Here is a 23,173-nt window from a genome sequence, read left to right as displayed (position 1 = left end):
TTCAACTTATTTCACTTTTTACTTTTTAAATATTTAAATAAAAAAATTAAATAATTAAGTGTAATAATTTAAAATTAAGATTACAAGTATAATAAAATTTAAATTATGAAATTATATGTGTATAATTTTAAATTATAAAAAGTTTTGCTATAAATTTTAAATAATTTAAGTGCAAAAGAATAAATTGCTAAAAGATCCTTATATAGTAATAAATTGCAAAAAAATAATTAATAATTATAAATAATTTAATTTTAAAATATAATTAATCTTAATTAAAGTTTTATAAGGAAATAATTTATTAGATTATTTTCAGATTACAAGTTATTCATTATTTATTTTTATTTAATTTCCAAATTAATCACAACTATTTAATAGTAATCCAATAACTTAAAAAAAATGTAACCATGATGATTACAATAAAAATGTAACCATTGAAACCTCTTTTATATATATATAAATATATATATATATTTTTTTTTTTGCAGTAAGCATGTGTCATATTTCTATTTTTAATTTGGTCTAAAATTAAAGTTCCTTTTCCGCTTTGTGTAACAGAGATGCTTTCTTGTCAGCTAGCCTTTCTTCTTTGAATTCATAGAGCTTGACTTTCTAGTGGATATAACTCTACTACTCTTTCTTTTTCTGGTTGTGTTTTAAGAATTTTAAATCCTTATTATCTGATCTTATTGAGTGTATGTGTGATTTTGTTGCATTTTACTTTTATTAAATGTATAATACAGATAAAAAATGCAATTACATAGTTGGAAAAATTTTCTTTCTTGTATTATGGTGACCAATATACTTCTCACACTTTTCATCAATAAAGATTTTGGTCATTAAATTCAAAAAAGAAATTACTACCCAAAGATTTATATAAAGTTGAATAAAAAACAAACTAAATTGAAACAATACAATTTATCTATTTTAGATTTAGACTTGTATGTATTTTAATCCTCTGAAGATTCTCGATCTTTTTCCAAATCCAATCCAATTTTTGGTTCCATCTACGAAGATCAAAAGCAATTGAATCATCATCATCACCATCATCAATGCGCTTGGCAATTTCTTCCAAATTCATAATTAGTGAACAAAATCTATAAACAAGATGAGTAAATTCACAAGCAACGGTCACACTATAAATAGGGTTTACTTTTTTAATTTTGATCAAGTCATTCAATACCAACAACACCTTATCAACCACCTTAACATTATTATCTAGCTCTCTTAATTCTTCATCAAGAATTAATTTGAATAGTCCAAAGACTTGGCCAACTCTAATTATTGACACACCAATATCTTGATCTTCTTCTTCTATGATCAAGTTGATAAAATCCATCAACTTGCGACATAGATTAAAATATGCTACCATAACACCTAATTCTTCGTGATGATATTTCTTTTGTTGATGTCCACTAGTATAACTATTAATTATATAATTGCTGCAAAAAGAGATTACCTTTGATATATACATTATTAATTTGGTGCGACAAATAATAATGCTGAAAACAATCATCATTATATATATAGAAATTAATAAGATATCACTACTTTGGTTAATTTGGTTGAGACTTTCAATTAATAAGAGACAGTGTTCAATAAATATAACCACAAATATAATTATAATCCTAATATAAGTATATGAAGTTGGAAGTAATTTTTTAGGTTGATATTTAAAGTATCTTTTCACCAAATATAGTAACCTATAGCATTATCACATATCTATCTTTTTTTAATGAACTATAACATATCTATTTAATCGTATAATATGATAATATCTAATCGGTTTGAATTCAAATCACATTTTATTACAAGAAATTTTGTAATAAATTAAAGTTCTGATTTTGTATTTATTAATTCACTATATAAATATAAATACAATATTTTTAAATTAAAATTGTATTAAGATTTTAGGTTTTTCAGATTTTCAAACTAATTATTTGACATTTTTTATTAATTAACTAGATTATATAATATTTTATTTTTAAACAACTTCAGTTAAAAATGTGATATATATCACGTACGTCGTCTGAACCATTCCGCTGTATTACACATCTCTCAGTAAAGAACACATAAGTATAAGAAAAGAATAGTAAAAATGATTTTTTTAATTAGTGTAGAATAAAAATAACATAATTATAAAATATTATGTTAAAATTAAGGATGTTAATAGTTTGATCTCTCGTTAATAAATAAACTTAAAAATTAAACCATCTTTTATTAAATTAAATTATTGAGATTTTTGTTAGTTTAAATAATTAATATTATTTTATTACTCATCAAAAATGGACTTGGATCCCCGGTCAAAATTTGCTGTCTAATTTTTTGTCAAACCAATTAAAAAAGGCCATGTCATTTAACTAATTAACCACAACAATTAATCACTTAACAACTTACATTCCCTCCGTTTTTCTATTAATTAATATTATATATATTCAAATGGTTGCTGACTAATAAATGCTTAGATTTCAGAGCTAAATCATAATAAAAAGCTGAAATTTTTTCAAATATTTTCTCAAAAATAATTTTTATATATAATTTGAATATTATACGTTTTATTAATAAAAAATCATATATTATAGAAATTTTTACATGAAAAATCCATTTTACACAATTTATTACAAAATTACTCATACACGCTTATACCTACTTTTTTACTTACAAAGTTTGTTTTATTACACATATACCACTTAGTCATCATTCCATCCATCATCAATCAAATCCTACTCTCTTCCCTCTCTTTTTTCATTTTCTATCAATCAATCAATCATTTCACTTTCTTTTTTTCTTCTTTTCTTTTTATTTTTAATTTTATTTCAGTTTTTAATTTTTAATTGTTAATTTTATTTCAGTTTTTAATTTTTTATTTTTAATTTTATTTTCAGTTTTTAATTTTTTATTTTTTTTCCATAACAATTCTTCTTTTCTTTATATTTTTAATTTTTAATTGTAAAGCTAGTTTCTTATATATTGTTGCTTAGGTCTAGGATTGACTTCTATCAATCAATCCATCATTTCACTCTCTTTTTTTCTTCTTTCCTTTTTATTTTTAATTTTATTTCAGTTTTTAATTAAATCTTTTTAACTTATTAGTTTAACTTTACAACTTCTGAAATACTTTCATGACAAAAGAGAAGACTTTGATTAGGCCATTCAACTGATATAAGCATGTACAAATAAATTCGTATAATTTTAATGTCATTTTCATTCTCCCTGGACTAGCTCAAAGCCACGTTGAAATAATTAGATAACAAAATAAAATAATAAGAAACAATTACCGATGATATTCTATACTTGAAAAGAAAACGATCTAATTCATGCTTATAGTAGTATTGACGTGAGTAGAGTTATAAAATTAATATTAGAAAAGTATTAGGACAAACATGATTAAGATTTATGAGTGAAGGTGGCAAAGCTAATAGATTAGATTAACCTGGTCAGTCCCATTTTTATATCATCAATGGGTAACAATGAGATTTATCATGGATGTTGATGTTCAAAGAGTTTTTCCTGTATTTTAGTTTGTATACAGTTGTTTTGTAGTTTTATTATAGTTTTGCTACTTGCATATGTTATTTCACTATAAAATTCATATGCAACTATTTGCACAAAACTTACTATGTATAACTACTATTTCTTAGTCCCCATCAAATTAAATTCTTGCATAATATATAAACTATCATAAAACGATAATGCAACTATAAGGCAACTATTTGCACTTGCATACAGTTGTTTTGTAGTTTTATTATAGTTTTGCTACTTGCATATGTTATTTCACTATAAAATTAATATGCAACTATTTGCACAAAACTTACTATGTATAACTACTATTTCTTAGTCCCCATCAAATTAAATTCTTGCATAATATATAAACTATCATAAAACGATAATGCAACTATAAGGCAACTCTTTGCACTTGCATACAGTTGTTTTGTAGTTTTGTTATAGTTTTGCTACTTGCATATGTTATTTCACTATAAAATTAATATGCAACTATTTGCACAAAACTTACTATGTATAACTACTATTTCTTAGTCCCCATCAAATTAAATTCTTGCATAATATATAAACTATCATAAAACGATAATGCAACTATAAGGCAACCAAAACAAAAAATAAATCAAATGCAACTGTATATAACGTAGATGTATTATTCATGAGGTTTTTTTTTTTTAATTTTTCACATCATACATTGTTTTGGATTTAGTGGGAGCTCCAGATCTGTTTGTTACAGATCTACATTTCATGAATATAGATTTCGATATTAGGGGGAGTTATTTTGATCGAATAAAATAGAAAACAAATGTGTAATTTCAGTTTCTTCACAGTTTTTCTGATTTTTTTTTTCGTCATTTTCAGTTTAGATCATTGCAGGTATTCTTTTCCAGTTGATTTTGCCAGAATTAATAGTTGTATTTTTCTCGTTTTGGTTTCATTTTGGTTGTTTTGCGGTTTTGAAACGAGCGCGTATTTTCATCTTCATGGTTCGCTTCGTACTGAAGGCTTAGTGCATGTGGTATTTTTGTAAATATTTGTATGTGGACTGTATAAATGTTTAATGGGCCGGCCCAAAGTATTTTTGTAATTTTTTTTCCTTTTTTGTATTTTTTTGTTTTTTTCCCTATATTATATATACATATATTAAATACATATATAATAATAATACACTTGGATCTAAATTATAAACTTTACTCTAATTGTTTTTTTTTTTTTATGAATACAATGTTTAAGTTTACACATTGGAAATTATGGCTCAATATTAATTTTTTAAAATAAAATATTATACTGAGACCAAAATATACATATTTCTCAATATTGATCTCTTAAATTTCACTAATAATAAAAAAAGGGTAAATAATGTGTTTTGCAAAAGTTATCAATTGGACTCTCTGTTTTATTAAATGGAAAAATAGACCCTGTATTTTTTAAAATGGTACAAATAGGACCTTGAATTGATTTTTTGTCAAAATAAAATTTAATTATAATCCGATCTAAAAGTGTTATGACAAAATTGTTTACATTTTCTGTATCTGTTCGTATTAAGAATTATTTTCAAGTTGATTATAATAATAAAAAAAAAAGTTGTCAAAAATTAAGCTCAGGGTCTTATTTTTACTATTTTAGAAAATACAGGGTTCATTTTATCATTTAACAAAATACAGGGTCCAATCGGTAACTTTTGCAAAACACAGGATCCAAAATGGTATTATTTACCCATAAAAAAGTGCTAAGCTAATATTAAAGTTGTTGATGCGATTTTTCGCCAACTAATTTAAGAAGATTGTAAATGTGTAAGATGAACACAAGTGAATGTCGATCAAAATAAATTAATTTACTTATTAGTTTTCTTTTTTATGACGAACACAAATGAATGTCACTCAAGAGTGTTCGTCATAATTATTATTTTTTTTTTATAAATAGGTTTACTTTGATCGACATAATTAATTTTCTTTTTTATAAATCAGTTTGCTTTGATCGATATTCACTTGTATTAATATCAAAAAATTTAAGAGATCAATATTGAGAAATGTATATTTTGGTTTCAGGATAATATTTTATTTTTTATTTTTAAAACATTAATATTAAACCATACTTTCCAATGTGTAAAATTAAACATTGTAATTCTTAAAAAAAAAAAAAAAAGCTATTTCATTTTTACACTTTAAAACAATTTTTTTTTTACATTTTTACGGAATTTTACATGGAAATTTTTATTGCAACTAGCGTTGCAATTTAAATTGCAACAAAAAATCGTATAGAAACCCCTATTGCAACTAGCGCTGCAACCGCTTTGGAAACTCAAACTGTAAATTAAAAAAAAAGTTAAAAAAACAGTATTTGAAGTAATTCCCCTAAAAAAACAATTAGAGTAAAGTTTATTTAGATTATTATTATTATTATATATGTATTTAATATATGTATATATAATATGTTGTTTTTATTAATAAAAAGTATAATTAATAATTTTTTTTTTCAAATTAGATATACAAATTATTTTTGAGAAAATATTTGAAAAATTCTCAGCTTTTACTTATAGAACTGATCTATATGTTAATAAATTTCAGCATTTATTATAGTAAGTAATCATTAGAATATATAATATTAATTAATAGAAAACAGTAACGGAAGGAATGGAAGCTCTTAAATGATTAATTGTTGAGGTTAATTAATTAAATGACATGGCTTTTTTTAATTGGTTTGACAGAAAATTAGACAGCAAATTTTGACAGAGGATACAAGTCCATCAAAAATAACCAATTTTGCTAAAAATTAGGAGAAAAAATGAAACAAATTGTTAGACTTATTAGCATCTCAATTCCATTTAGTCTTAAATATTTTCTATTCTGAAAAGAGACGACGATTTCTTCGTTCAAATCCATCTCCGTGAATGGAGCTTCAGAGATCAGTGATGATGAGGCTCTTTCTAAGGTTTCTGCTACTGTCTTTCGCACCTATCTCAATTCATGGAAGATTTGTGGTGGAGAAGAACAGCTTGAGGGTAACATCATCGGACCGAATCAGGGGAACAAATGACAGCGCCATTGGAAACTTTGGAATACCTCAATATAGTGGTAGCATGGCTGGGAATGTTTTGTACCCAAAAAATAATCAAAAGGGTTGTAAGGAGTTTTCTGACTTCGGGATTTCGTTCCAATCCAAGCCTGGAGCTCTTCCGACCTTCGTTTTGCTAGATCGTGGAGGTAATCTTCTCCATTTCACTCTCCCAATCCCAAAACGATGAATAGCTACTTCCACCGATTTGGCTTCTTAATAGTGTTTCGCCAACCTTGTTGGAACACAATTGGAATTTCTCTTGGCGACACAATTGGAGTTGGAACACCTGGTAACTCTTTTTTTTTTTTTTGGTGCTTACACTGACATTGGTTAATTTATTTTGCATGTAATTATATAAGAGCTCAAATTGTGGATGCATAGTTGAATCAATTAGAAAATAAACTTGAGTTTTGACTTGTGCAATGATTCTTTAAAATTTTGGTAATTATTCTTGAATCGCAGATGGAAAATATCAAAATATTTATTCTCCATATACACAGTTGTCTTCTATTAGGCGAAGTGCTATCTAATTTTCTCTGTTCTGACGTACACAGGTTCTGTTGTTCCAATGCTTGAGGCTGTCATGGCTGTTGCTCCTGTTGAGAAGTTGGCTGTCCACTTTCATGACACTTATGGGCAATCTCTGCCAAACATTTTACTGTCCCTTCAAGTAAGCCTTCTCAAACTCCAAACTTATACTGGATTTAAAGTCAACGCTTCCTAATTTTTATATGCATATGTATGAACTTTAGCCAATATGTCATTGCCGTTTTCACCTTCTGCCTTGGGAGTAAAAAACTTAGTTTGTTTGTCTTGATATAATAAGTTGGTGGTGCTATCTTAACAAAGTGCAATTAAGAAGAATAAGCTGCCACTGAAATTATATTTTTGAAGTTGTGAAGCAATTAATTTAATTAATAGAATCGAGTTTCTTAAATAACAGATGGGAATTAGCACTGTCGATTCCTCCATATCGGGCTTAGGTGGCTGTCCTTATGCTAAAGGAGCTTCGGGAAATGTTGCCACCGAGGATGTTGTATACATGCTCAATGGACTTGGAGTGAAGACAAATGTGGATCTTCCGAAGCTCATGAAGGCTGGGGATTTCATCAGCAAGCAGCTGAGTCGCCCATCAGGTTCAAAGACTGTCATTGCCTGATGCCTCTTGCACGGTTCTTTTTTATCTACATTGTAACTTACATAATGATTCAAATAAACATGCTTAGAAAGGGTATTGACTTAATCTTTTTACTTTGTTACTGTCTTGCCCAAACATATAAACACCAACTTTGTTCCAGCAATCATTAAATTGTTCCTCGCTCCCTCTCTCGTGTTTGTTTCAACTTCAAGTTCATGATTCAAAGTTATAAAATTCTTGATTAGTAAGTTTTAATTGTAGAATTTATTGTACTGTAGGTTGCATCTGTTATGACAGTTTGGAACCAAATGCAACCTGCATATGCTGCTAACATGTGAAATGAAGCCTTGAACAAGAGCCTTGGAACTCAGGTCCTGTAACAATGTCCATTCCCTTTACTCTTATGAGTTTTAATTTGTAGAAGAACCATTTGCGGATTCTTAGGCTAACAATTTCATTATTTTTCTGTACAACATATTTATAACGTTCAAAATATTATAAATGAAAATAATAATTTATTTTTGGGATTTCTGGATACCAAGAAACATAAACGCACTATGAACATTATATTCGTTTGAAAATTTCACATTTCGCTCAAGTTAAGAGACAAAACTAGATAAATATGAATGATAATATTCAATTATTTGCCCATAACGTTGGTGAAATTTGTAATTTGTTTGTATTGGAGTGGAGACATGATTTCAAATTTCTCTTGCGTGCAGGGCCTTAATCTTCATAACATTCTTGTAGAAACTGAAAAGTGTGGATCCTCTTTTGATGAGTTGGTGACAATTCCAGAGCAAGATGATTGGTTGTATAATGATGGGAAGTAAACATCTTGTGTTGCTTTCAGGCTGGGCTTTTTGATCTAATTTCTGGCTCTATACAAGTCATTGAATTTACAGTAAGTCCATCCTGGATAGTGTATTGGATTGGATCAAATTTTAATTTTTTTTGAATCTGTGTAGAGAATTATGGGGTTCCAACTCAAAACCAATTGGCAATGAGTGGAGTAGCCCATGTTTCTTATATATGGCTCAATACTTTCACATTTATCCACGTGGGACAATATTCTTCAATAATCTGAAATTTGAATTGAAAATGTGGTTTTTACAGAGTATGAGTGATCATAGGCAAGAAAATTGACCTAATATTTTCTTGATGATCTTGATTAAGATTATGATGAGGTTCAAGTAAAGAATTATATCTTGAAGAAAAGTGGTTTTTGCAGAGTATGTATATCGCTTATTTTTAATTTGGTCTAAAATGAAAGTTCCTTTTCCGCTTTGTGTAACAGAGATGCTTTCTTGTCAGCTAGCCTTTCTTCTTTGAATTCATAGAGCTTGACTTTCTAGTGGATATAACTCTACTACTCTTTCTTTTTCTGGTTGTGTTTTAAGAATTTTAAATCCTTATTATCTGATCTTATTGAGTGTATGTGTGATTTTGTGGCATTTTACTTTATTAAATGTATAATACAGATAAAAAATGCAATTACATAGTTGGAATAATTTTCTTTCTTGTATTATGGTGACCAATATACTTCTCACTTTTCATCAATAAAGATTTTGGTCATTAAATTCAAAAAAGAAATTACTACCCAAAGATTTATATAAAGTTGAATAAAAAACAAACTAAATTGAAACAATACAATTTATCTATTTTAGATTTAGACTTGTATGTATTTTAATCCTCTGAAGATTCTCGATCTTTTTCCAAATCCAATCCAATTTTTGGTTCCATCTACGAAGATCAAAAGCAATTGAATCATCATCATCACCATCATCAATGCGCTTGGCAATTTCTTCCAAATTCATAATTAGTGAACAAAATCTATAAACAAGATGAGTAAATTCACAAGCAACGGTCACACTATAAATAGGGTTTACTTTTTTAATTTTGATCAAGTCATTCAATACCAACAACACCTTATAAACCACCTTAACATTATTATCTAGCTCTCTTAATTCTTCATCAAGAATTAATTTGAATAGTCCAAAGACTTGGCCAACTCTAATTATTGACACACCAATATCTTGATCTTCTTCTTCTATGATCAAGTTGATGAAATCCATCAACTTGCGACATAGATTAAAATAAGCTACCATAACATCTAATTCTTCGTGATGATATTTCTTTTGTTGATGTCCTTTAGTATAACTATGAATTATATAATTGCTGCAAAAAGAGATTACCTTTGATACATACATTATTAATTTGGTGCGACAAATAATAATGCTGAAAACAATCATCATTATATATAGAAATTAATAAGATATCACTACTTTGGTTAATTTGGTTGAGACAGCTTTTAATTAATAAGAGACAGTGTTCAATAAATATAACCATATATATAATTATAATCCTAGTATAAATATATGAAGTTCGAAGTAATTTTTTAGGTTGATATTTAAAGTATCTTTTCACCAAATATAATAACCTATAGCATTATCACATATCTATCTTTTTTAAATGAACTATAACATATCTATTTAATCGTATAATATGATAATATCTAATCGGTTTGAATTCAAATCACATTTTTTACAAGAAATTTTGTAATAAATTAAAGTTCTGATTTTGTATTTATTAATTCAATATATAAATATAAATACAATATTTTTAAATTAAAATTGTATTAAGATTTTAGGTTTTTCAGATTTTCAAACTAATTATTTGACATTTTTTATTAATTAACTAGATTATATAATATTTTATTTTTAAACAACTTCAGTTAAAAATGTGATATATATCACGTACGTCGTCTGAACCATTCCGCTATATTACACATCTCTCAGTAAAGAACACATAAGTATAAGAAAAGAATAGTAAAAATGATTTTTTTAATTAGTATAGAATAAAAATAACATAATTATAAAATATGTCTATTATATACCTTAAAAATAAAAAAATATTATGTTAAAATTAACGTTAAAATATTATCTCTTATTAATAAATAAACCTAAAAAATTAAACAATCTTTTATTAAATTAATATTATTGAGATTTTTGTTAGTTTAAATAATTAATATTATTTTATTACTCATAAAAAATAACCAATTTTGCTAAAAATTAGGAGAAAAAATGAAACAAATTGTTAGACTTATTAGCATCTCAATTCCATTTAGTCTTAAATATTTTCTATTCTGAAAAGAGACGACGATTTCTTCGTTCAAATCCATCTCCGTGAATGGAGCTTCAGAGATCAGTGATGATGAGGCTCTTTCTAAGGTTTCTGCTACTGTCTTTCGCACCTATCTCAATTCATGGAAGATTTGTGGTGGAGAAGAACAGCTTGAGGGTAACATCATCGGACCGAATCAGGGGAACAAATGACAGCGCCATTGGAAACTTTGGAATACCTCAATATAGTGGTAGCATGGCTGGGAATGTTTTGTACCCAAAAAATAATCAAAAGGGTTGTAAGGAGTTTTCTGACTTCGGGATTTCGTTCCAATCCAAGCCTGGAGCTCTTCCGACCTTCGTTTTGCTAGATCGTGGAGGTAATCTTCTCCATTTCACTCTCCCAATCCCAAAACGATGAATAGCTACTTCCACCGATTTGGCTTCTTAATAGTGTTTCGCCAACCTTGTTGGAACACAATTGGAATTTCTCTTGGCGACACAATTGGAGTTGGAACACCTGGTAACTCTTTTTTTTTTTTTTGGTGCTTACACTGACATTGGTTAATTTATTTTGCATGTAATTATATAAGAGCTCAAATTGTGGATGCATAGTTGAATCAATTAGAAAATAAACTTGAGTTTTGACTTGTGCAATGATTCTTTAAAATTTTGGTAATTATTCTTGAATCGCAGATGGAAAATATCAAAATATTTATTCTCCATATACACAGTTGTCTTCTATTAGGCGAAGTGCTATCTAATTTTCTCTGTTCTGACGTACACAGGTTCTGTTGTTCCAATGCTTGAGGCTGTCATGGCTGTTGCTCCTGTTGAGAAGTTGGCTGTCCACTTTCATGACACTTATGGGCAATCTCTGCCAAACATTTTACTGTCCCTTCAAGTAAGCCTTCTCAAACTCCAAACTTATACTGGATTTAAAGTCAACGCTTCCTAATTTTTATATGCATATGTATGAACTTTAGCCAATATGTCATTGCCGTTTTCACCTTCTGCCTTGGGAGTAAAAAACTTAGTTTGTTTGTCTTGATATAATAAGTTGGTGGTGCTATCTTAACAAAGTGCAATTAAGAAGAATAAGCTGCCACTGAAATTATATTTTTGAAGTTGTGAAGCAATTAATTTAATTAATAGAATCGAGTTTCTTAAATAACAGATGGGAATTAGCACTGTCGATTCCTCCATATCGGGCTTAGGTGGCTGTCCTTATGCTAAAGGAGCTTCGGGAAATGTTGCCACCGAGGATGTTGTATACATGCTCAATGGACTTGGAGTGAAGACAAATGTGGATCTTCCGAAGCTCATGAAGGCTGGGGATTTCATCAGCAAGCAGCTGAGTCGCCCATCAGGTTCAAAGACTGTCATTGCCTGATGCCTCTTGCACGGTTCTTTTTTATCTACATTGTAACTTACATAATGATTCAAATAAACATGCTTAGAAAGGGTATTGACTTAATCTTTTTACTTTGTTACTGTCTTGCCCAAACATATAAACACCAACTTTGTTCCAGCAATCATTAAATTGTTCCTCGCTCCCTCTCTCGTGTTTGTTTCAACTTCAAGTTCATGATTCAAAGTTATAAAATTCTTGATTAGTAAGTTTTAATTGTAGAATTTATTGTACTGTAGGTTGCATCTGTTATGACAGTTTGGAACCAAATGCAACCTGCATATGCTGCTAACATGTGAAATGAAGCCTTGAACAAGAGCCTTGGAACTCAGGTCCTGTAACAATGTCCATTCCCTTTACTCTTATGAGTTTTAATTTGTAGAAGAACCATTTGCGGATTCTTAGGCTAACAATTTCATTATTTTTCTGTACAACATATTTATAACGTTCAAAATATTATAAATGAAAATAATAATTTATTTTTGGGATTTCTGGATACCAAGAAACATAAACGCACTATGAACATTATATTCGTTTGAAAATTTCACATTTCGCTCAAGTTAAGAGACAAAACTAGATAAATATGAATGATAATATTCAATTATTTGCCCATAACGTTGGTGAAATTTGTAATTTGTTTGTATTGGAGTGGAGACATGATTTCAAATTTCTCTTGCGTGCAGGGCCTTAATCTTCATAACATTCTTGTAGAAACTGAAAAGTGTGGATCCTCTTTTGATGAGTTGGTGACAATTCCAGAGCAAGATGATTGGTTGTATAATGATGGGAAGTAAACATCTTGTGTTGCTTTCAGGCTGGGCTTTTTGATCTAATTTCTAGCTCTATACAAGTCATTGAATTTACAGTAAGTCCATTCTAGATAGTGTATTGGATTGGATCAAATTTTAATTTTTTTTTGAATCTGTGTAGAGAATTATGGGGTTCCAACTCAAAACCAATTGGCAATGAGTGGAGTAGCCCATGTTTCTTATATATGGCTCAATACTTTCACATTTAATCCACGTGGGACAATATTCTCCAATAATCTGAAATTTGAATTGAAAATGTGGTTTTTACAGAGTATGAATGATCATAGGCAAGAAAATTGACCTAATATTTTCTTGATGATCTTGATTAAGATTATGATGAGGTTCAAGTAAAGAATTATATCTTGAAGAAAAGTGGTTTTTGCAGAGTATGTATATCGCTTATTTTTAATTTGGTCTAAAATGAAAGTTCCTTTTCCGCTTTGTGTAACAGAGATGCTTTCTTGTCAGCTAGCCTTTCTTCTTTGAATTCATAGAGCTTGACTTTCTAGTGGATATAACTCTACTACTCTTTCTTTTTCTGGTTGTGTTTTAAGAATTTTAAATCCTTATTATCTGATCTTATTGAGTGTATGTGTGATTTTGTTGCATTTTACTTTATTAAATGTATAATACAGATAAAAAATGCAATTACATAGTTGGAAAAATTTTCTTTCTTGTATTATGGTGACCAATATACTTCTCACACTTTTCATCAATAAAGATTTTGGTCATTAAATTCAAAAAAGAAATTACTACCCAAAGATTTATATAAAGTTGAATAAAAAACAAACTAAATTGAAACAATACAATTTATCTATTTTAGATTTAGACTTGTATGTATTTTAATCCTCTGAAGATTCTCGATCTTTTTCCAAATCCAATCCAATTTTTGGTTCCATCTACGAAGATCAAAAGCAATTGAATCATCATCATCACCATCATCAATGCGCTTGGCAATTTCTTCCAAATTCATAATTAGTGAACAAAATCTATAAACAAGATGAGTAAATTCACAAGCAACGGTCACACTATAAATAGGGTTTACTTTTTTAATTTTGATCAAGTCATTCAATACCAACAACACCTTATCAACCACCTTAACATTATTATCTAGCTCTCTTAATTCTTCATCAAGAATTAATTTGAATAGTCCAAAGACTTGGCCAACTCTAATTATTGACACACCAATATCTTGATCTTCTTCTTCTATGATCAAGTTGATGAAATCCATCAACTTGCGACATAGATTAAAATAAGCTACCATAACATCTAATTCTTCGTGATGATATTTCTTTTGTTGATGTCCTTTAGTATAACTATGAATTATATAATTGCTGCAAAAAGAGATTACCTTTGATATATACATTATTAATTTGGTGCGACAAATAATAATGCTGAAAACAATCATCATTATATATAGAAATTAATAAGATATCACTACTTTGGTTAATTTGGTTGAGACAGCTTTTAATTAATAAGAGACAGTGTTCAATAAATATAACCACAAATATAATTATAATCCTAATATAAGTATATGAAGTTCGAAGTAATTTTTTAAGTTGATATTTAAAGTATCTTTTCACCAAATATAATAACCTATAGCATTATCACATATCTATCTTTTTTTAATGAACTATAACATATCTATTTAATCGTATAATATGATAATATCTAATCGGTTTGAATTCAAATCACATTTTTTTACAAGAAATTTTGTAATAAATTAAAGTTCTGATTTTGTATTTATTAATTCAATATATAAATATAAATATAACTTAAACCCCTAAAATACTACGTCAATCTCATGAATCGTCAGGTACTTTTCCCCTCCGATCAAGCTCTTCAAATTTCTGCGATTGGAATTTCTTCTACACATCCAATATTGTGCAAGCTCAAATAGAAATGTCATTGCAGTCAAATTGTTCAAATTTCTGTGATTGGAATTTCTTTCAGCCTCAAATTGAATTGTTGTGAGGTTGGTCCTATTGGAGCAGTCGATTTCTTCAATACAATGGAGCACGATTGGTCCAATTCGTTCAAGGTTAGTACGATAAGCAGTCAATTAGACGAGGCGAGTGGGTCGAACTACAACAAAGTCGTTCGGTAAGATTTTAATTTCAGATTGAGCTTCATTGTTCAGTGTATGGGGTGTTCTTGATAATTAGGTTATAGATTGGTCTGAGGAAATGCACGTACATGATGATGTCTTCTTGTTTGGGATTAAAAAACTATGCTGGCTGGCCTTATTTCCATGTTAAAATGTCTACCTCCATGCTCTGTTCTATCTAATTCTCATCAATTGTTTGTAGTCTTTATTTCTTTTGATCTTTGCTGACATGATAAAATATTCATCACTTGGCTGCCCTTTTATATGATGATTTAACCCTTTCTTTTGGGAGCATATTTGTATAATTCTTTGTTGTGTCTTTAGCAACTGGTCCACCAGGCAAAGAGCTTTTTGAAAGGGGGCAGATGGATCTTCTTGCTGATCTAAAAGATATTCCAAAGAAGGCTTAGAAATTGGTAAGTTTCGTCTCTTTATTCTCTTAACTTAGCAATTCTCTTAACAAAGCATTTGAAGTTTGAGTGTTTCATATTACCATGATAATTAGTTGAATAGTAAATTTGTTAATTACCTCTTCTAACATTCATGATGCTGTTTGTATAATATAAATCCCTTTTTACACAACTGCAACAACTTGACAACATGCTATTTAAAAATTAATAATTTGTAGGATCTCTGAAACCACCACTTGTTGATGTCTTCTTGTTTGTGATTAAAAAATCATGCTAGCTGGCCTTATTTTCATGGTAAAATGTCTAAACTGAAACTCTATTTTTAGAAGTTATTACTGGTGCAATTTTATAAAAAATTTACATATTTTACTTTGAATTCGAACAGTTTGTACCAATCATCATATGTCACAATATCCAAATTGGTTTTCTTACACTGAAATATTTTTAAATTTGCTTTTAATTCTTGCACGGTTCTTTTTTATCTACATTGTAACTTACATAATGATTCAAATAAACATGCTTAGAAAGGGTATTGACTTAATCTTTTACTTTGTTACTGTCTTGCCCAAACATATAAACACCAACTTTGTTCCAGCAATCATTAAATTGTTCCTCGCTCCCTTTCTCGTGTTTGTTTCAACTTCAAGTTCATGATTCAAAGTCATAAAATTCTTGATTAGTAAGTTTTAATTGTAGAATTTATTGTACTGTAGGTTGCATCTGTTATGACAGTTTGGAACCAAATGCAACCTGCATATGCTGCTAACATGTGTAATGAAGCCTTGAACAAGCGCCTTGGAACTCAGGTCCTGTAACAATGTCCATTCCCTTTACTCTTATGAGTTTTAATTTGTAGAAGAACCATTTGCGGATTCTTAGGCTAACAATTTCATTATTTTTCTGTACAACATATTTATAACGTTCAAAATATTATAAATGAAAATAATAATTTATTTTTGGGATTTCTGGATACCAACAAACATAAACGCACTATGAACATTATATTCGTTTGAAAATTTCACATTTCGCTCAAGTTAAGAGACAAAACTAGATAAATATGAATGATAATATTCAATTATTTGCCCATAACGTTGGTGAAATTTGTAATTTGTTTGTATTGGAGTGGAGACATGATTTCAAATTTCTCTTGCGTGCAGGGCCTTAATCTTCATAACATTCTTGTAGAAACTGAAAAGTGTGGATCCTCTTTTGATGAGTTGGTGACAATTCCAGAGCAAGATGATTGGTTGTATAATGATGGGAAGTAAACATCTTGTGTTGCTTTCAGGCTGGGCTTTTTGATCTAATTTCTAGCTCTATACAAGTCATTGAATTTACAGTAAGTCCATTCTGGATAGTGTATTGGATTAGATCAAATTTTAATTTTTTTTGAATCTGTGTAGAGAATTATGGGGTTCCAACTCAAAACCAATTGGCAATGAGTGGAGTAGCCCATGTTTCTTATATATGGCTCAATACTTTCACATTTAATCCACGTGGGACAATATTCTCCAATAATCTGAAATTTGAATTGAAAATGTGGTTTTTACAGAGTATGAGTGATCATAGGCAAGAAAATTGACCTAATATTTTCTTGATGATCTTGATTAAGATTATGATGAGGTTCAAGTAAAGAATTATATCTTGAAGAAAAGTGGTTTTTGCAGAGTATGTATATCGCTTATTTTTAATTTGGTCTAAAATGAAAGTTCCTTTTCCGCTTTGTGTAACAGAGATGCTTTCTTGTCAGCTAGCCTTTCTTCTTTGAATTCATAGAGCTTGACTTTCTAGTGGATATAACTCTACTACTCTTTCTTTTTCTGGTTGTGTTTTAAGAATTTTAAATCCTTATTATCTGATCTTATTGAGTGTATGTGTGATTTTGTTGCATTTTACTTTATTAAATGTATAATACAGATAAAAAATGCAATTACATAGTTGGAAAAATTTTCTTTCTTGTATTATGGTGACCAATATACTTCTCACACTTTTCATCAATAAAGATTTTGGTCATTAAATTCAAAAAAGAAATTACTACCCAAAGATTTATATAAAGTTGAATAAAAAACAAACTAAATTGAAACAATACAATTTATCTATTTTAGATTTAGACTTGTATGTATTTTAATCCTCTGAAGATTCTCGATCTTTTTCCAAATCCAATCCAATTTTTGGTTCCATCTACGAAGATCAAAAGCAATCGAATCATCATCATCACCATCATCAATGCGCTTGGCAATTTCTTCCAAATTCATAATTAGTGAACAAAATCTATAAACAAGATGAGTAAATTCACAAGCAACGGTCACACTATAAATAGGGTTTACTTTTTTAATTTTGATCAAGTCATTCAATACCAACAACACCTTATCAACCACCTTAACATTATTATCTAGCTCTCTTAATTCTTCATCAAGAATTAATTTGAATAGTCCAAAGACTTGGCCAACTCTAATTATTGACACACCAATATCTTGATCTTCTTCTTCTATGATCAAGTTGATGAAATCCATCAACTTGCGACATAGATTAAAATAAGCTACCATAACATCTAATTCTTCGTGATGATATTTCTTTTGTTGATGTCCTTTAGTATAACTATGAATTATATAATTGCTGCAAAAAGAGATTACCTTTGATACATACATTATTAATTTGGTGCGACAAATAATAATGCTGAAAACAATCATCATTATATATAGAAATTAATAAGATATCACTACTTTGGTTAATTTGGTTGAGACAGCTTTTAATTAATAAGAGACAGTGTTCAATAAATATAACCATATATATAATTATAATCCTAGTATAAATATATGAAGTTCGAAGTAATTTTTTAGGTTGATATTTAAAGTATCTTTTCACCAAATATAATAACCTATAGCATTATCACATATCTATCTTTTTTAAATGAACTATAACATATCTATTTAATCGTATAATATGATAATATCTAATCGGTTTGAATTCAAATCACATTTTTTACAAGAAATTTTGTAATAAATTAAAGTTCTGATTTTGTATTTATTAATTCAATATATAAATATAAATACAATATTTTTAAATTAAAATTGTATTAAGATTTTAGGTTTTTCAGATTTTCAAACTAATTATTTGACATTTTTTATTAATTAACTAGATTATATAATATTTTATTTTTAAACAACTTCAGTTAAAAATGTGATATATATCACGTACGTCGTCTGAACCATTCCGCTATATTACACATCTCTCAGTAAAGAACACATAAGTATAAGAAAAGAATAGTAAAAATGATTTTTTTAATTAGTATAGAATAAAAATAACATAATTATAAAATATGTCTATTATATACCTTAAAAATAAAAAAATATTATGTTAAAATTAACGTTAAAATATTATCTCTTATTAATAAATAAACCTAAAAAATTAAACAATCTTTTATTAAATTAATATTATTGAGATTTTTGTTAGTTTATGTTAGGTTATTTTTAGTATTAATTTTAGATTAAGTTTAGTATATTTTTAATTAAGTTTTAATCGTGTTTGGAGCATTTTTACGCTTGTTATCTTTTATTTTTGCAGATTTAAAATAGAAGAAGATTAGAAAAATATCAGAGAAAAAGATGGGAAAAAGATAAAAAATATCATGATATTTTTTATAGAGAAAATTGTGGAAGCCGAAACTTCAAGCCTGAATTCGACGGTTTTCTGATTGGATTTTGGAAAAAGTCAAAACATGAAAGTTCTAGATCTCTCTTTTATCTTTCCAGAACATCTTGAATCGTCCAATTCCGAGTAATATTGAGAGAGTTATGGCCAAAATACTATCAGTCAACGCAGCAGAAAAAAAATATCTCGTTTGAGGTTTCCCAAAAATTTAAATCCGAATGGGAATTTAAATATTGCGTTTTTTTCCATATTTTTAGGCCTTCAATGCCTATATAAAGGGAAGAATAGAGTTTATTTCAGCAAGCAATTTCAGAGAGAAAAAAAGTGAGAGTTCAGATACAGAGTAGAGAGATCAACTGCAATACTGGAGACATACTGCTCAGGGTCTTCAGCATTCTTCTTTTCTTCTCTTCTCTATTTTTCATCTCTTTTCTATCAGTTAATATGTGTATTTGTGCTTCAATGAACATGTATAGCTAAACACTTTAATTAGGGTTAGATGGATATTGTTTAACATTGTTTATGGTTTTAATATGATTAATTTTCCCCCTAATTTCTATGTATTCTATTTTATTTGTGCTTAATTACTTTTAATTGCCTGATCACCAATTAACTGTCTATGATTTTGATGCGAGATCTGAGAAGTGAGTGTCAAATATGCTATAGTAGAATAGAACTGAATTTCGATATAGGACGAGAGTACCTATATGGTTTAGATAGCTTATAGGGTTTCTGTGTTTAATGCCTGTTGCATGTTAAATTTATCACGAGAGTAGAAAGTTTGCATGTAATTGAGATTTATATATCTGAGAAGACTATAAATTACCTTAGTAAACCTGCTATTGCATAGAAATTAATATTAGGAAAATAATCATATTAGGTCATATTCAATAGAAACAATTGAAATCGAAGCCCTAGTTTTTATTAACTTTCAATTTTCTTGTATAGTTGTTTCTTACTAGTTTCTTATTCTTAATTCTTTCTTTATTTTTTATTTAACCAAATAGAAGTAAAAGTTTAATTTTAACGTACTTAACTACACTCCCTGTGGGATCGACCTCACTCCTAGTGAGTCTACTACTTTAAACGATACGTACACTTGCGTGTGCAAAAATATCGCAACAAGTTTTTGGCGCCGTTGCCGGGGAGTGATAGTTAATATTATTAAAAATTAAATTTTTTTCTAATTTGGTTTTTCTTTTTAGTTTTAGTATTAATTTTGTTGTTTCAAATTTTTATCTTTTTAGTACTAATTTAGTTTTATTTTATTTTACTAATGTTTTATTGATGAGCTTGACCTGCAAGATAAATTCAGATGCTATATCTTGAGGATTTTACCCAACAACACAATGAACCATTCTATTCTGCTTGGAGGAGATTTAAAGAGTATGGAGAGAGATGTTATCCCACCTTTTCAAGTGGGTGTTTTACGTGGCTATTTTATAATGGACTTAATAATGAAACAAGAAGCTGGGTTGATTATGGAGCAGAGACAACTGGAGCACCTCTATTAATGAGAGACTATGATGTAATAAATCTGTTGAATAACATGGCAGATTTTGATTATGACTGGCATTGGGATCCATCACTTCAGGGTTGGAGTCACCAATACCCACCTTATTGCCCAAATTCTTCTCAACAATCTGAAAAAGAGGAACAACTACTAGCACTTATGCAATCACTTCCAGGAGAGATTAATCGCTTAACAGACATGATGAGATCCTTATGTGATAATTTAGTGGCTCATGATTTAGAATGTAATAACTCAAATAATGAAAGTTATGAGAGTTATTGCTACAATGAAGAAGGGTCATTAGTTGAATACAAGGAAGATAATGAGCCTACAATTGAAGATCAAGATCCTTGTGAAGAGGAACTCATTGAACATGAAATCACAAGCAAGGTTATGGATAGCCAAGTGGAGAGTGAGCAACAAGAAGAAGGTTTGTTAGATGAAAGAGTAGATACCATGACATTGGAGGATGAGGAAGCACATGACATCATTGATTCAACTTCATCAATGATATTGACTAATAAACCACCAATGAATCCATATATTTCATCAACACCATATTATATCCTCTGCAAGCTACGAAAGGCTTCTCCCCAAGCTCATCATCCAAAGTCTTGTGTTGTTGGTACTGACTTTGATTCAAACTCATCACTTGCCAAGCTTGAAGGCAAGTACAACAACAATTTTCAAGTTGTCTTGCATGACGCTTATTATGGGCGTCAACCGCTTATTGATGTGGCACCCAGGTAAGTTTCCTTTCCTTTTTCTTTAATGTCACATTGGGGACAATGTGTCACTTTAGTTTGGGGGGAGCAGTGACTTAATTTTTATTTTGAGTTTTTTTTTTAAGTTTTATGTCTTTTAATTTTTAGTTTTTAGTTTTTATTGTTGTGAGTCAATTTTCTTAATGTGAGTCAATTTGAAAGTAGGTAGATAGCATGATTTGAAAAGTTCACTTATTTTCGAAAAATCCGTGTGCTTGGTGATATTACATTCTTGACTAATTTCAATTTTGAGCATGGAATCATATTAGGTAATTTGCTAGTAATTGAATTGTTTTATGCATGTTGATTGTGGAATGTGGAAAGTTGTTTGGAAAATTCTAGAACTTGCTTGCTTGCTATTTGAGGCGAAATAATAAATTATGCATGACTAGGAAAGTGATTTAGGCAATTGTTTGGATCGATTGTGTCTTTCAAGCCATCCTTGTAATTTTCATCCTAGTTACCCTTTTGAGCCTTAACCTATTCTTTATTTCTACACATATTGAGCCTAAGAAAAAAGATAAACCCATGAATATCCTAAGATTTAATCCTAATTATACCATAAGTAGATCTTTAGTTTGGGGGAATTTGGATGGGAAGTTTGTTGTATGTGTGTGGAAAAAGTGTGAAAATTGAGAGAATATAAAAAAAAAAAAAAAAAAAAAAAAAAAAAAAAAATTGATTGACAACAACTTGAAAAAAAGGAGAAAAGAAAGAAAAAAACTGACAACCAGTGTCAAATCTAGAAAAAAAAAAAGATAAATATAAAGTTGTTGCAACCTTGTTGAAGAATATATCTCTCATGTAATTAGAAAAAGGGGTATTGGGATTGTGTGAAAAATATTGTGGGTGACATGATTGGAGAAGCTTATGGTATAGTAAAGCCTAAATGACCATTTCAACTACCTTTACTCTAAGCCTAACATTACAAGCCTAGAAAGACCTTCTGATTCTTGGTTGTGCATTAATCTATATTAGTGGAGAATAGTAAGTATTGCAAGCATATGAAATTTTTGGTTAGTGGATTGATGATTGTAATTGGCATACATAAAGTGGTTTAATTGTTAGTTAATTGCATTCTATGGTTTGATGAGCTAAATGAAAATAAATTGAAATATGTCAAGGGTGTAATTGAACTGAAATTCTGGATTGTATGTATAAGTGAATTTTTTCATAATCATATTATTGAACCTACTTGAAAATTACTCATGTTTTGGAGATTGACTTGTTTAATGTTTATTTAGTGTTTTACTCGAGGACGAGTAAAAGCTTAGTTTGGGGGAATTTGTTAGGTTATTTTTAGTATTAATTTTAGATTAAGTTTAGTATATTTTTAATTAAGTTTTAATCGTGTTTGGAGCATTTTTACGCTTGTTATCTTTTATTTTTGCAGATTTAAAATAGAAGAAGATTAGAAAAATATCAGAGAAAAAGATGGGAAAAAGATAAAAAATATCATGATATTTTTTATAGAGAAAATTGTGGAAGCCGAAACTTCAAGCCTGAATTCGACGGTTTTCTGATTGGATTTTGGAAAAAGTCAAAACATGAAAGTTCTAGATCTCTTTTATCTTTCCAGAACATCTTGAATCGTCCAATTCCGAGTAATATTGAGAGAGTTATGGCCAAAATACTATCAGTCAACGCAGCAGAAAAAAAATATCTCGTTTGAGGTTTCCCAAAAATTTAAATCCGA

General features: G+C 28.8%; 2 protein-coding genes across 7 annotated transcripts; both read left to right on the top strand.

Moving 5' to 3' along the window:
* The first annotated feature begins 6,278 nt into the window (after positions 1–6,278).
* On the top strand, positions 6,279–9,027 carry LOC115696974 (hydroxymethylglutaryl-CoA lyase, mitochondrial-like). Of its 4 annotated transcripts, none has more exons than XR_009688842.1 (5): positions 6,279–6,698; positions 7,107–7,222; positions 7,496–7,724; positions 7,969–8,061; positions 8,413–9,027. XR_009688842.1 is itself a non-coding variant. In XM_030623869.2 (5 exons), exons 1-4 carry the CDS (start codon positions 6,386–6,388, stop codon positions 8,019–8,021), a joined length of 675 nt encoding a protein of 224 aa, XP_030479729.2. In that variant the 5' UTR covers positions 6,280–6,385; the 3' UTR covers positions 8,022–8,061; positions 8,413–9,027. The 4 variants fall into 4 exon arrangements, 3 of the variants coding, with proteins under 3 accessions (XP_060974952.1, XP_030479729.2, XP_030479731.2); XM_030623869.2 differs by having other exon boundaries at positions 6,280–6,698; positions 7,496–7,688; XM_030623871.2 differs by having other exon boundaries at positions 6,295–6,841; positions 7,496–7,688.
* Positions 9,028–10,748: 1,721 nt separating this feature from the next.
* Positions 10,749–13,288, top strand: LOC115697764 (hydroxymethylglutaryl-CoA lyase, mitochondrial-like). 3 transcript variants are annotated; one of them, XM_030624889.2, is made up of 5 exons: positions 10,749–11,335; positions 11,601–11,716; positions 11,990–12,182; positions 12,463–12,555; positions 12,907–13,288. In XM_030624889.2, exons 1-4 carry the CDS (start codon positions 11,230–11,232, stop codon positions 12,513–12,515), a joined length of 468 nt encoding a protein of 155 aa, XP_030480749.1. In that variant the 5' UTR covers positions 10,749–11,229; the 3' UTR covers positions 12,516–12,555; positions 12,907–13,288. The 3 variants fall into 3 exon arrangements, 2 of the variants coding, with proteins under 2 accessions (XP_030480749.1, XP_030480748.1); XR_009688841.1 differs by having other exon boundaries at positions 10,776–11,192; positions 11,990–12,218; XM_030624888.2 differs by having other exon boundaries at positions 10,777–11,192.
* Positions 13,289–23,173: the final 9,885 nt, after the last annotated feature.

Source organism: Cannabis sativa, chromosome 7 (genome assembly GCF_029168945.1).
Source record: "Cannabis sativa cultivar Pink pepper isolate KNU-18-1 chromosome 7, ASM2916894v1, whole genome shotgun sequence".
Lineage (NCBI taxonomy): Eukaryota > Viridiplantae > Streptophyta > Magnoliopsida > Rosales > Cannabaceae > Cannabis > Cannabis sativa.
This window is presented reverse-complemented; position numbering and strand designations above follow the sequence as displayed.

What these genes read in the sequence shown, in the direction of transcription:
- LOC115696974 (XM_030623869.2), top strand. Translation starts at nt 6,386, where the DNA reads ATGGAGCTTCAGAGATCAGTGATGATGAGGCTCTTTCTAAGGTTTCTG. An exon ending in CGTTTTGCTAGATCGTGGAG is followed by an intron (nt 6,699 to 7,106) that starts GTAATCTTCTCC and finishes TGACGTACACAG; the next exon opens with GTTCTGTTGTTCCAATGCTT. An exon ending in GCAGCTGAGTCGCCCATCAG is followed by an intron (nt 7,689 to 7,968) that starts GTTCAAAGACTG and finishes ATTGTACTGTAG; the next exon opens with GTTGCATCTGTTATGACAGT.
- LOC115697764 (XM_030624888.2), top strand. Translation starts at nt 10,880, where the DNA reads ATGGAGCTTCAGAGATCAGTGATGATGAGGCTCTTTCTAAGGTTTCTG. An exon ending in CGTTTTGCTAGATCGTGGAG is followed by an intron (nt 11,193 to 11,600) that starts GTAATCTTCTCC and finishes TGACGTACACAG; the next exon opens with GTTCTGTTGTTCCAATGCTT. An exon ending in ACATTTTACTGTCCCTTCAA is followed by an intron (nt 11,717 to 11,989) that starts GTAAGCCTTCTC and finishes CTTAAATAACAG; the next exon opens with ATGGGAATTAGCACTGTCGA.